Source organism: Pygoscelis adeliae, unplaced genomic scaffold, assembly GCF_000699105.1.
Source record: "Pygoscelis adeliae isolate BGI_AS28 unplaced genomic scaffold, ASM69910v1 Scaffold467, whole genome shotgun sequence".
NCBI lineage: Eukaryota > Metazoa > Chordata > Aves > Sphenisciformes > Spheniscidae > Pygoscelis > Pygoscelis adeliae.
In genome coordinates this window covers 810,360-824,942 of record NW_008825253.1, presented here as the reverse complement: position 1 = coordinate 824,942, position 14,583 = coordinate 810,360, and the positions used below count along the sequence as shown (strand labels likewise).

Here is a 14,583-nt window from a genome sequence, read left to right as displayed (position 1 = left end):
CGGGGAGCACGAGCTGTAGGAAGGGGGCTGCCATCCCTCGGTTGCGCGGGCTCTGAGCTCCTGCTCCGGGATGTTGTTTGGCGTTAGGAAAGGAGGTAAAAGGCTTTATTAAAAATGAGACGTTTGGCTTAGGTCGGCAGTCTTATTTATAACGATGATTTGCAAGCTCTCCAAATCAGGACAAGTGTGAGAGCACTATTATGTCCACGGGGATAGTGGAGCGACACATTTATTGGGTGGAATTTAACTGTCTACAGAATTTATTTCTTTTTTTTTTGAGAAGCATAGAAACAAGCAACACTTACAAAACAAGCAAGGCGATTACACAAGTGCAATACTTGACGGACCTCGAGGCAAAAGATTTGAACATCCAGATGTGTGTTGGTTGGTGCTGGTAGGAGAGACTTCACCCAACCCTGCAGGCGACCTCAAGTCCCCCTCAGTTAACAAGCTACTCCAGCACGTGCTGCTTAAAATCTGTTCACATTTTTGTGCCGGAAGGTAAACCACCAGAGTTATTAAGAATGTACTGTCGAACTTTCCATTCCTAAATTGTCCTTAAAAATATAGGTAATTATTATTTTTACCCATGGAAGGCCTTGAGCAGCACGAGGACATTTCTAACAAGCAGACTTTTGTATCCAGATGTCCAAAGATGCCCGAGCCTGTTTCCTGGCATTAGCAGAATTTAATATTTCTATCTATGTCACTATGTGTATGTATTACTTCCTAGCAAATTGTCATGTCTTTGTAAGAAGTCAGTATTTCAAGCCTTTAATTAAAAAAAAGAAGTTATTTGAATGATTTCCGCACGAGAAGATGCAATGTCTGTTGAAATGGCTGTAGAGGTGTAATTCATTGGCGAGAGAGAGCAGAATTGGCTGCTGGATTCATCCAACTGTTGAAAGAGTTTGTGCATCGGCTCCTCATGGCAAAGGGTTTTCTAGTGAATTGTTTTACTTGTCCTAAATTCTTTCAGTCTGCATCCTTTGTTACTAGGGAGAAAGCTTAAAACAGAAGTAAGCTCGGCTAAGCTTTTGGCTACATCTTTGGGACAGCTACCTGGTTTTTCCTGCTTTCTTGTTCGCGCAGGGGAGAATGGCTAATGCAGGAGGTGACGCTCACTGCTTTCCGGACTCTTATGCGTTGGCAGATTCTTTTCTTTCTTTTTTTCCCTAGGAAACAAAAGGATTAGTTTTATTCCACCCTGCTCTATAAGTGCTCTTAGATGACGAGGAGATCCAGGCCTGAGTTCTCCTGAATCAGCCACAGCGTGTCCTGCGGAGCTGGTGCCTCTAGCAGAGAAAAGCAACCTTAGCGTGAGCATCACCAGGTATCCAGTGAAAGGGATGAGCAATTTATACTCCCATTTAAAAGGCCCTTTTGACCAAGTGTCGCGGAGAAATCTTTTTGCCTGCTTACAGCGTATCTGGGAGCTGTGCGACTTCAGCTATGAAGAAGTAGTTAAATTTGTAAAATACTGCGGACTAGAATGGGCAGAGTTATCCTGGTGTTTATATCAATGTAGTTTCTAGAGAAGAATAGGGATAAGATATACCACATGTTATTTTATCTATATATTCAACTTGGATTGAATTGCCGTAACCATTTTGGATAAAAAAAAAAATATTACATTTTCATTATAACCGTGCAAGACCTGTCAATAAATTGGAAAATGTGTGTGGCAGAGTTGTCAGGTGTTACTGCTGAAAAATGGGCTGGAAGAACACGTGAAACAAGATGAGAACATGTGTTAGAAATCTCTGTTTCAGTGTCTGAAGCAAAGAGGTGAGGTCTACAGGAGCACAGGCGTCTTCTGCCTGCTCCGGGAAGTACTTGGGTGTACTTCTCAGTACAGAAGGGTAGAGTAGCTCCATACCCTGTACTTTCTCAAATCCCGAGGACCTTTATTTTCATCTTGCCCTTAATGACCAGATAATAAAGAAATAAGAATGTATTAATCTGATGCCACAACGACTAGAGCACGGCGGAGCAGACTTCACTGATGTTACCCACCCCAGAAGCCTTGCCCAGGGCTTCTCAAAGGCTGTGTGCTGGGACGCGTAGGCAAAACGTATTCCTTATGGTAGCCATCCATTTTTCACCTCTCTGATGGAGTGAAGAGTCAGTTCAGGGCTTTTTGTTATTTTGGAAGGATGTTCTAAGTTAGAGTTAACAGCATTACGGGAACACGTGGCAGCTCTCTGTACAAACATCCAGGAGGGTGGATGGGAGCTGACCATCTTCAACTTGTTTCACCCTTTCCAGCCTTGCAACACCTGGTCAGTGTTGGGATCGCTCTTTCGTTTCATTTTAATACGAAAGTTTCAATTTACATTATTCTCCTCCTTTTTCTGACTTGGCTCAAAGTCTTTCGGTAAAGCCCAGGTGACTCGCAGAGCTAACCAGCACCAGGATGCCTTTCGCACCGTACCCTCAGCCCCTTCCACCCTTTGGATGTTTCATTTACAACAACGACTGCTCAAACCAGCTGGTTGGTCGAAATACCCGCATTTGAGGCAGATGATGTTGAGTGTACTCTGTCTCTCGGGCAGTTGGAGAGTTAAACGAGGCAGCCTGTGATGCCGAGTTCCCCCTCCTGCCCCCGGCGCTGGATTTGGCGTGGAACGCGGTGGCGTTCCAGTTCGGAGAATTCAAATGACCGTCCAGGTAGTCAGTTCCTAATGGCACAATTTACCCTTTGTGAACATGTTTTATGAAAGATCCCACTGTTTGTCTCAAGTTGTGGGGAAAAAAAAAAAAAACTAACCCAACTGTAAACGTCCAGGCCACGAAACTGCCTAATCCAAACACAGGCACGAGCCGGGGGCTTTGCTGGCATTCACCGCCCGTGGGTTTTGCCCATGTGTTGCTTGGCCTGGTGCTGAACATCGTATTTATGAGCATACACCAAAAAAAAAAAAAAGCTCTCTGAAGGAGATACGATCCTGGTTTTAGCACCGGACTTTTAAAAAGGAAAAAAAGTAAAGTAATGAGGGCCTTTGGGAGAGCAGCCGTGGTACATTTTTAGAGTCGTGAATGGTAGGTTAAAGCCCAGGGTCCCTGGGTCCGCCTGAGGAGGCGCAGCAGTTGGGTAGATGTTCATAAAGATGTTCTTCCACCCTCTCTCTAAAGCAGTGGATTTGCCCTTCAAAGCACATCCCCAAAGAGAGAGAAGGGGCCACGCTGCATCGCGAGGGTCTTTGGTGTAGATGGAAAACGGGCACTGGCTGGTTTGGAAATAACTTGCAGTTTGGGGCAGATCCACGAGGATGACGTGACCTTGCCAGCTCCGTTATCCCATGTATCTGTATCCGGGGCTTCCCCTGCTGCAGGAAACCTCGCAACCTCCCATGCTGGGAAAGGGGGAGCGCTGGCACCTTTCGGATGAGAGTAGAAAGGCTGAAAATAACCTGGCAACTGCCACGGTCCCCGCAGGCATCCCGGGTGCGCTCAGGGGTGGCAGAGGAACATGCTTCTCAGCAGGGTATCTCCCCTTACCGCGCTTGTTCTCAGCTGGACATAGCGGAGTTGTACCAAGAGACCCAGAAGATGATTTGCCTGTTGATCCTCAGCAGCGAGAGCAGGCTGTGCTCTGGGGATATGGACTTTTTCCTAGTTGAATGCAAGCTCGTCTTCTTTTTTAACATGGCAGATAGTTTTTCCTCCTCCTCCTCTTCTGACCATCTTCTATGCTGTAGGTTCAGCTTCAGCTGCTTAGGGCAGCCCGTGATCTGTATTTTTAGTACTTAAATTGAATTTTAAACACTTTTCTGACCCTCTGGTAGTTACGGCTCTATCTGTTGGCAGCAGAACACCGTCACAGCCCAGGGCTCTGCAGCTTCTGATGGAAAACAGAGAACTTGATTTGCAAAGCAGCGGACAGGAGTCCTGGGGTAGCTTTTGGGTTGTGCGTCCTTGTCCCTGTTGTACCCACAAGTTATGGTCATCCATTTGCCGTAGCAGGCAGCATCCCGGTGCTGCATCCAAAGCTCCCTGCTCATCTGCTACATCCAAGGGCTACAGCAAAGCAGAGAATACCCACGGTTTGAAGCGGTGAGCTCAGCAAAGCAGCCCTGCACGACAGCAGCGCTGGCTCTGTGCTGTCTTGCTATGTGGTGTTGACTGAATATCCTTTTGTTTGCACTGGTTTAAAAACACACTAAATTTGATATCATTCCGCGGCTGTTATCGACTAGAGCGTGGCAGGAACTCTGCTGAAAAGGTGAGAAAATCCCAGTTCGTTCAAAATTCTCACAGAAAAATATTGTAGTAAAATGGTCCAGAGAAGACCATGCGAGTGACCTTGCAGAGGTCACAGAGGGGAATCATCAGAGGGATGAACAGGACAGGATTATCAAGGGGGGCTTCGAGGTGCCAGAGGTCTCAGGGAAATGGGCTGTGGGACCCAGAGGCCCCACCTGGTCCTAGCTAGAGTTAAGAGAGTGGACGATGCTGGTCGCTGGGGTGACCCATGCTCTGTGGGATGAAATGTTGACATCCTTTCCTTCGAAACGTTTTGTACTCAGGCAGAGTAAGGAACTGCGTGAGCTTTAGTGTTGGAAATGTTAAGCACTGTCATCTCAGTCCACTTGATGGTGGAGCTTTGGGTCTTGCAGTGATGATAAATGCTTGACGTGCTGTCCTGGCTCCGTTTTCTCTCCTTTCGGCTGCTTATTCCCGGGATGTGGCAGCGTAGCTGTTACCTGTTATCTGATTTACCAGTTGCTCATAAGGGGGTACCTGGTGGGAGCTGGCAAATCCATCAGCGTGCTCATGTACCAAAGTGATACCTCTGGCCTGCAGGAGAAAAGACTAAATGAACCCAAAAGTAATGTGTATTAGAAGAAAATGTAAAATGGCAGAGGCCACATGAACTAAGCAGAGGTTTTTTCTAGCTGTCTAGTCTAACGTTTGGTATCATTTTTCTCTAGGATTACAGGGGCTTTCACCTCATAAATTTGTGCCTGTTTGAGGTCGTTAATCTTTCTTTACATGTTGCCTTGCAATTTTAGAGCTTTGCCACCATCTGGGATCACATTTTAAATGGAGTTTCCACTCAGTACGTTCCTTTTCATGAAATTATTTATATAGAGAGAAATATATAATAAATATATCAGGACTGCGTTGTTTTTAAACATTTTCAGTGCTTTCGCAAGGGCTTACCTTGTGTGGAAAAACTTGTCTTCTCTAATAGAGAGCCATAACAGTGACCAATTAAAGGATCACATTTGCAATATGCTCTTAAATGGCAATTTAAAATATTGGTGAGCGACCTGCCTCGTGATCCGCTTGGGAAGGTGAGCTCCATTGGAGAGCGCCGGGCCAGGGAGCGCGTTTCTGTGTCGGAAAACCTCGGAGACGCACCAGGAAAGCACTATCTGATGGCAGCTCAGTATCAAACCATGGTGATCGCTGGAGAAGGATTGCTGCAGCTCCCCCGTCTCAGCCCCGTTGCTTTTGGGATGGGACCTTCTTGGTAAGGATGTATTGCTCTTAGTTCCTGTTTCCTACGGTCATACCCTCCAGCCTGGTCTACTCCCTAAACCAAACATGACCCATCTCTGGTGCTCTTAATAAACAAGCCTTCTCCCCAAAGGCAGTAATGACCCACAGTTGGTTGCACCAGCTTCTTCTGGCCCCACCAGAGCCAAGATGTCTGTTCCAGGCCCCGCTAATTATTTTAGAGGGATTTTGAACAAATAAATAGCCTGAACAGTTCAGCGGTTCCTTGTGTAATTTTAGCTCTGGACCCCTCCAAGAATGTACAGAATAAATAGGTGAATCTGTAATACATCCACAATTAACTCTATATACAGTGAGCAGCTCGGAGGCACGCTATGGAGGAATAGTGTCAATAAACAGGTATGCTGTGGGCCGTGGAAATGTGGTCTTTATTATTGGAGAAGGATAACTCTGACCAGGAGGTAGGGTGCAGTCTGGGAAAGCAAACAGTGCAGCTATAGATTCTTCTGCCCCCACCCAACTTGCTGGAATTCAAAAATCCGTCATTTCAGTGCACCCCTGGTTGAAGTACATCCTCGCTCGTGCTGGTGTAAATCAGGGCTGACTCATCATGAGCAAAGCTTGGCTTTGTAGCTGAATGTCATGGATGTGGCAGGAAGGTTTCACCTACACTGGTGACTTTGCAAGTGCAACTTTGTGAAGAGAAAAAAAAAAAAAATCCTCGGGATATTTTATAATGCCGAGGCATGAAATTGCACAGCAGAATTTTCTCCCGAGACCCTTTCCCCTCCGGCGTCTGCAGCCGCATGTGCAGCCATCATTCCCCAAGAAACCCAATGCCCAGACGTGAATCATTTCTCTGATTTTTCATGCTTTTAACTTTTCATTGCTGAGGCTTTGCTCAGCCGGGAGAAGCAGGGACCTGTTTCAGCTTTGAAAAACCTTAGACGGAGGGACGGCTGGGGAAAGGAGTTAAAAATGAAACAGCAGATTTATATATATAAAAAGTAAAAATATATGTTCTACATCTGAAGTTTATTTAGGTCCTTTGGGAGAGTGGCGCGGCACTACGTCTCTACTAAATTGCCAACATTTTATGGTCGTGCTGGCACCGAGTCAAACACACATCTCCTTGGCTTGGGTTGCTGTCTTAAAGCAGGCAGATTCCAGTATGTTTTTCTATGAACTGAATATTACTACTGACTGGACAAGGGAAGCTCTGCCCAGCAAGAACATATAGGTAGCTTTTCTTTTTAATAGATCTATCGAGACTTAATTATTTTGATATTGCGTTACTGAAGAGCACACCCCTTGTGACCCACCCGGACATTAGATCTCTGTGCATTTTAAGACAGATACAACTTTTTAATTTTTTCTTATGATTTTACTTTGATTGGAATCATATTAATAATTGGAAAGTTTCAAAGGGCCTATTTTTAACCGGTTAGCTGTTGTGTATGCAAGTATGTTAGTACCATGCACATGGAGCCTTGTGCGCATGAATGTAGGCATAAAATATAGATGGCACAAGGTACCGCAGGGATTTACACACGAAGGCTGAGCAGTTCGCTGCTCAGTTTCCTTTCAAAACCCTTGCCTACATGTGTATCTTTGTGCAAAATCACTATGTTGTTCATCAATCAAGGTTGCTGCACATGTAGAGTGCCTACCGCAAAGCCTCACCGGCGAGGAAGCAGCAGCTCTCCATAATCTCCCCCTGTTATGAAGAAGGGTGTTTTGCAGGAGTCGTCGGTTACTGTACAGCACGAGACGGTCTGACTTCAGTCAAGACACGCATCTTCCCACACTTCCCAGCAGCTGCGAGTGACCCAGTTTGTCTCCTTTCTGCTTGTTGCCTCTTGCTCTTCTGCACGGGGCTGGGAAGCCGTTTCTGCTCGGGCTTGGGAAAGTGGAGCTTTGATCTGCAGATGCGTAAGGAGGAAGGGTCAAGATCTGAAGCAGAATAGACTGGCAGAGAAACAGTCTGTTGGATCATGTTGATCAAATTATGCTCTGCGATGGAGAATCCTTTTTATTTTTTGGTCCAAAGTACAAGAGAACTGAGAGCTTTTCTTTGAAGCTGATGAAGCTGAGAAGATGAGTTCATGCCTCAGTGCCTTGGGAAGCTGGAGAACTGTGCTTTACAGTTCATCTGTACCTTCCACAAACGCTCAGGAAAACATTCAATAATACCTCTCAGCCTGGTTTTCCAGGGTACCACTCTTCTTCACGCCTTTCTGTTTGTGCCAAAGGCTTCCTTCTCTTTTCACTGTTGGAGCCCCCAGCGCCCGCAAGCTGTTAATGAAGTGTCCGTTGGGCCAAGTTAATCCTATTTCTTTTGACCAAATACTTGCTTCCTCTCATCGTTTATTCATATTTGCTGCTGTTCCATTTCCTTCTGTTTTTCAAGATTTTTCTGCCATTAAATGCACTCAGATTTGAGTATTTCGGTTGAGTAGGTGCCTTTCAATGGAAAAAGAAATGATAGTATCTAGAGTGCATAGAAATATTTATAGCTTGCTTTGTTTTTCACCAAGCCAGATTTCTGCGATAGGCACCCAGGGCAATGTTTTGAAAGGCTGTCCTTAGTGTTGTTTTAATATTAATGCCAAGTATACTTTTGGTTATCTGAATCAATAGATAATCTAAGTTTACCTTATACAAACAGGAAGAATAATGGATTTTTTGTTCACCTTTCTGAAACGGATTCATTCATAACTCGCTACTGTTTTTTGAAGGACGCCTTGTGAGTTTGAGCTGTTTAGGTGCTCCGCCGAGCGAGCAGGTACAACAGAGGCTCCTGAAGCCATGCTGCAGTTTATTGTGGAGTGGAGGAAGGTAAAAACCCATCATTGCAAAGGATAAAACTTACTCAATATATCTCTGGGCTCCTCCTCGTTTGTGATCTTGAGAGGACAGGGTCTTTTAGTGGGCATGGCAGGGTCTTTTAGTGGGCATGGTGGTGTTGGGTTGACGGTTGGACTCGATGATCTTAGAGGTCTCTTCCAACCTTAATGATTCTATGATTCTGTGATTCCCTACCCTCCAGCTACGCACTCCTGTGCCGCACGGTTACTTGCATGGGAGTTGTGCCGCTCACGCTATAAGAATAACGTCCCCAGCCCTGTCTGAGCAGTGGGTTGTTCGAGGACAATGTGGGACTTGTTTTCATGCACACATGTAGGAGAGCCTGGAGATTTCCCTGGGCTGAGCTGGGGTATCTAACACTGGGATTAAATACTCCGTCGGAGTTTATGTAATGCCATACCAATAAGGAGGCCGAGAGGAGAGACCATGTGCATTTACAGTCCCAGAGAAGAGCGTTTACTCTGGTGTATAATAGCCTTCTGTTGGGTTTTAGTAGCGTATAGTTTAGTAAATTAGGAGTCTTCAGGTACTTAGCACTTTAATGGTTCTCACTAAGAACATAATTAAACCATAGACCCCTTAGGGAGAAAAAACAGTTTATTGTGCATATTTTTAGAATCTGTTACCAGCCCTCATAAAACCTGGTAGATACGAGCCAGAGAACATGCCTTAGCTGGCGACCCAGAATTCATTCAGCAGCCCCCGCCGAGTGTCGCCCCGCAGTCACACATTACAAATCTGCCCCGTGAATTATGGAATTAATTTTCCCCAATCTGATTTCAAAACGCATTTGCAGCACAGTTTTTCTCCGGCTGCTGGAGGTGTGAGGGAAGCAGAAGGTTTATTATATTGCACCTTGTGCTGACACATAAAGCCAGTATTTGCTAATCGTTTTTTTATTTAAAAAATTTTATGTTTCACAGAGGTATCCAGAAATGGGGCTTGTTGGAGGCAAGGGCTCTGTTCCTCTCACCGTACATCTGCTTTGGGCCTGTTTATTTAGTTGCATCTGACTTGGAGCCTCATTTTTCTCTGTGTGTGTGTGTGTGTGTGTGTCAGGAGTTCACAGTTCTCTATGTAGGGGAACTCCTGGCTGCTTCCTAGGATGATGCTTCTTGCAAAGCAGCCACGAAGCAAAGCGTAAAGCTCAAAATCCCCAGCGAAATGAGCTGGGTGAAGTGATGCTGGAATGTTTATCCCTCCTCCCGGGCTCTGACACCGCCGCGATGTTTCCGTAGGAAACGGCTGCAGTGGGAAAACACTGGGCATGCCTGTGTTGGGCAAGTATCCTCTAACCCCGGTGATGTGCCCCGGGTGCTCTCTCCCAGCCCCCACTGGGTGCTGCGCAGCGGGACCCACTGGACGGGGTGTCGGGTGCCCCCAGCACCCCTGGGCAGCGGTCAACTCGGGCACAAAAAGAAACCAGAAAGCTTTGCAGCATCGCAGGTGCCTGTGTTCAGCGCCGCAGTGGTTCACACGTTGCTCTGGGTCTTTGCTCTTGCCTCAACACCCCTTCCCGAGTAAACACGGCTTTCTCGCCGGGAAACCTGTGCCGCGCTACACCCGTGCTCGCAGCATCTGGAAGGCATTGGGAGGAACACACACACAGAGCGCTCTCCTCCCCCAGCAGCCTTTTAACGAATTTCTGATACATGCAAATCACTTCTCTATCGCTGTGTTTTGTTTTACGTACTTCAGGTTTATACGCCGGAGAGGTGGCTGCAGCGGTGGGGAGGAAGGGTCCCTTACTGATGGTGTCCCCAGAGGCTCCGTCGCCAGCGCTGCTCTTATCAAATGCATTTCTCTCCCTCTGTCAAAACAAATGCCAAGGAACCGTGTGTTATTTGTGGTGTGTCTGCTGCTGTTTTAGACTTTCAGTCTTGCTTGTCGTTTGAGTTATCTTGCCTGTCGCACAGCATTGCCCCCAGTGACACCGTGATAGTGTCAGCGCTGATAAGGTGAAGGATGGCAATGCTATAGCACCTGGGAGTGAATTATTAACGCACGCCAGATTTCTGTGCCTCGCTTCTCCTTTTTCCCCATTTCTACTTCAGGATAAGAATTAGGCTGCTGCTAAAAAGCATCAACCGCAGCAGACCCGGCTGGCCAGCCTGGGCTGTTCCCACGCGAGCCCGTACGCGGCTGCTACGTGAGCCCAAACCAAGAACTTTCTTCTGCTTCTTGTCCCACTGCAGTGGGACTAGAGGCAAGAGCTTTACCTTTCTGCCCTTAAGCACAGCAGACTGGGGGGACGATATCTTGAGTCTCAGCCCAAAGCAACAAGCGGGATTTGCTGGCTGCGGTTGGCCTTGATAGATGAGGGCATCAACGTGAGCCTGTGATGGAGGGGAAGGGGCTGGGGGAACCGAATGGCACGTTCGATAGCTAAGGATGGTCTTTGCTTTAAAATTAAACAGGGTCAGCCCAGCCCTGCAGAGCCACAGTCAAATGTATAACTGCTCAGTGCCGTCGCATTGTGAGATTTAATTACATTTGTAAGTAGGTATGTAATTACATGTGTAATACTGCGGGTTCTCCGTGGTCCTTGGCCGTAAGTGCTGCCTGCGTGGAAGGGAGCGGATCCAGGCGCGCCTCCGCGGCACGCTGCCGACGGGGAAACAGGCAGCGGCTGCATCGCAAGAGGGGGTAAGCGTGAGTGCCGCCTTTCTGCAGCGCTGGCATGTTAGAATCAGGCAGTTACGTGCTGGAAACCGGCTCATCTCAGGCTAAATGTTACAACCTGTAGGGCTGATTCCTCATCTAGGTTGGTTTTGGTTAAGGCACTTAAAAAAAAAAAAAAAGAATAGAAGAAGCCAAGAAAGCAACCTGCCTTTTTGGAAGGATAAAAGCATTTCTCAGCAATTTGGGATCAAGGTAAAAAAAATCTCTTTGAGCCTCCCTGACGTTCTGGGAATGCTCAAGAGCAGCCCAACAAGGAGATTAACTCGAAACAGGTCCCATGCGGAGGGGAAGGACCCTCGGTGGCACCCGGGGCTGCTGCCGCTGCCCCGGGAGGGGGGAGCCCTGACCTCCCGCCCCCTTGCCGGAGTGGACTTGGCAGAGCTCCTTGACCCCGACACCGCTCCATCCGGCGCCGGTGTCCGAGGAAGGAAGGATGCGGTCTCCTGTCCTAAGGGGTTACAGCAGCCTCAAACCCATATAAAGCAACAACTTTATTAATCCCAGCTTTGCTAATAAGGAATTACAATAGTTGTGGGATTTGGCAGTGGAAGCACTCTCAGTTGCCATGCATAGTACAGTATTTTCCCTGTTTTGTTTGTATTTTTGATTTAACTACAAATAATTTAAAGATGTGTTGTGTCTCCTTCAATTAAAAGTTGCGTCTTCATCCTCTCTTTTTTTCTGTTGCAGTTTTAAAACAATACTAATGAATTTGAGCTTGTCAGATATGCTAAGATAAATTAACTACTTTCTTTTTGTTCAAATTGCAGCATTTCTAAGGGTGGCAGTTATTAACATATCAGGATTTGGGTTTGTTTCCTTTGTAAAATTTGCAGCTTTATTGTACTGGATGGAAGATCTCCCAGTGTCAAAAAATTTCAGGCTGATAGAAGAAAAATATTGTCACAAGGCCAGTATGTAAATACCTTAAACCAATATAGCATGTTTAGAGGAACTACACTTTCCTCTCCCAAATTAAGATTTTGGAAAGCAACTCTACCACCACATTTATTTCAAATTTAAACATTTTGAAAGAATACCTCCTAGGTTTTGAAATCTGGTTTCCATTCCTGGCTCTGTTTGACCTACTGTGTGACCCTGAGAAAATCTTTTTCTCAGTTTCTGTATCTGCTTAGTTGCTCTGATGATCTTCAGCACTCGTGCAGAGCAATTTAACATCCGTCGGTGTCGAGCTATGTGTAACATTTCAGTATTAAATAATAGTGGGTTTAATTTAAGATGAGTGGGGTTTGGTTATGACGAGAAAAGAGAAAATTAAAACTCTTGTTTTTTAAAAGATGTTTTGGTTTAAAAATTCCTTGGGTTTGCATGAAAAAAATTGAATGAAGTAATTTTCTCTAAAAAGAAATGAGTGCCCAGAGGCAAAAGACGGTTCTCCTCTGAGCAAACTTGGGGAAAGAAATAAGGAAAAAGGCCAAGAGCTCTGTAGCTCCCCCTGATGATGAGCCTTGGAGGAGGGTTGATTCTTTTCCTCTTCCCTCTTTCAGACACAGCCAGTGCCCAACCCCATCGCCTACTTCATGCATCGCTCGCCGTGGTGGTTCCATCAGTTCGAGACCCTGGTCAATCACTTCATCGAGCTGGTGGTGCCGTTCTTTCTCTTCCTGGGACGGCGGATGTGCATCGTACATGGCGTCTTGCAGATCCTCTTCCAGGTGAGATGCTCCTGGGTTTGGTTCCTAAGGGTCACGTCTTCGCCCAGGACGGAGCAGGGGGTGTTCAAAGGGTGTAGAACCTCTCCCGCTGCCTGCGCCTGCTGCCCGCGGCTGGGGGCCGTAGGGTGGGCTGGGACCTGGATGGCGGAGATGCAGACACGCATTCCTAACGCCAGCTCCGTAACCTGCAGCAAGGACGTGGGCGTGCGTGCCAGGAGCGGTAACGCTGCCGTCGTGGCAGCGGTGTGGTTCACTGGAGCCCATCTTGTCCGAGCAGGAGCAGCATCCAGAGGAACTGACTCAATTGGCAGGTCAAGAGTTCAGGCTCAAGTGAATCAAGATGATTCACAGCTATTAACTGTTGGCTCTTGGGTGGTTCGCGCTGGCGTGGCTGCTCTTACTGTGTTGCTGGAGGTTTGTTTCCCTTGCCGCTGGTTTGGTTTCCATTCGTAGGGATGGCAGAGAAATGTCAGCCCAGGACTAGTGCAAAGGGTCTGATCCTGCGGCTGTGGAAGGCTAGGACGAATACTTGCAATTTCTCCGAAAGTCAATTTTTATAGACATCTTTCACCCTTTGAAGGGACTTTTTTTGTATATTTAACATTCAAGGGGCTGTTCTTTATCTCTGAAAATGTTTGAGCTGCTTTTTACAACCACCAGATTTACCGAGCCTAGGTTCATAGTGAAAATAATTTCTTCAAAAACTAATGGCGTTCATGTTCCAGTTGATTTTTTTTTTTTGTACGTGAAATAAATAGATCTGTGCAAAAGTCAGAGGACAGAAGCTCCTGCGTATATACTTTCCTAGACCACATCTGATTTCTCTCATCTCTGCCCCAGGATAATTCAAAGAGCTCATTAAACCCCAGCCACTCTGACTCGCAGAAGTGCAGCTTTCAGCCCTTGCTGACTGCAGTGTTTGTTCAGTATCATTTCAGCATCATGAAATTCATACTCGGTAGCTGTTACTGCTTCCTGTAAATACGTGTGATGATTAAACTGGAGAACAGCTTATAAACTCTATTGGTAAACCACAAAAATGCTGATCAGATTTTAAAGGGCTGACATAAAACCCACGGGATTTGTGCCCTCGCAGAGATGCCCGCTCCTTCTCCTGCTTCCAAAACGCGTCCCGTTGTGTCTGGGTACCACTGAACACACAGCTTGTACCTCTGCTTGCTCGGCACACCTTTTGGCGTCAGGTTTGGTTTTGTCGGGATGGATCTTCTCGGGCAGCTGGAGGTCCCGGCAGTGGGGCGGAAGAGTTCTGACCCAAAGGGGTCTCGGGGCATTGCTTCACGAGGTGCCAGTTGCGTTTGCGATGGGCATCGCACCTGAGGTTTTTGAGGTTTTCAGTGTCACTGGGAGGATTATATTCAGCCCAACCCTAAAAAAACCTGCTCTTTTGTCTCACGGACAAAGCAAAACGTCCCATCTCTGTCAGCTGCTCATTGCAGGAGGAGGTGGGTGTTGAGACATGCCGGAGATCAGATGAGCAAGCAGGAATTGCGAGTGGAAATACTTTTGCGTGTAAGGCAGTGTAGGGAGGATGGTGACGGCTCTTTCTAAGGCAGGTAGACCCGGAAAGGAGCAGGACACACCACGGTGAGCGGCCTCTCGGAAAACAAAGTCACGTTGCCAAATTCCGGCTTTGGCACAGCTGCCCAGTCTCGGGGCAGAGCTGTCGTGCTCTGCTCGCTTCCGCATTGGCAGGAGGATAATAGCGTAATGGCCTGAGATGGTGATGCTTTGTCTTCACATCTCTGCCAGAAGAAACTTCAGTTACCGAAAAGCCTGACCAAATGCTCCTCTCTCATCCCCTTCTCGGCTCTGGGTTTCTCCGTCCTTGCCGTGCCCCCGGGCGGGGGCCAGGCCGGGGTACACGGGGGGC

General features: G+C 47.0%; 1 protein-coding gene across 1 annotated transcript in view; it reads left to right on the top strand.

Moving 5' to 3' along the window:
- Nucleotides 1-14,583, top strand: part of LMF1 (lipase maturation factor 1) — a 197,654-nt gene that overhangs the window by 119,884 nt on the left and 63,187 nt on the right. The window contains exon 6 of the mRNA XM_009329414.1: nt 12,525-12,692. Within this exon, the coding sequence (XP_009327689.1) occupies nt 12,525-12,692 (168 nt within the window). The remainder of the gene's footprint in view (nt 1-12,524; nt 12,693-14,583) is intronic.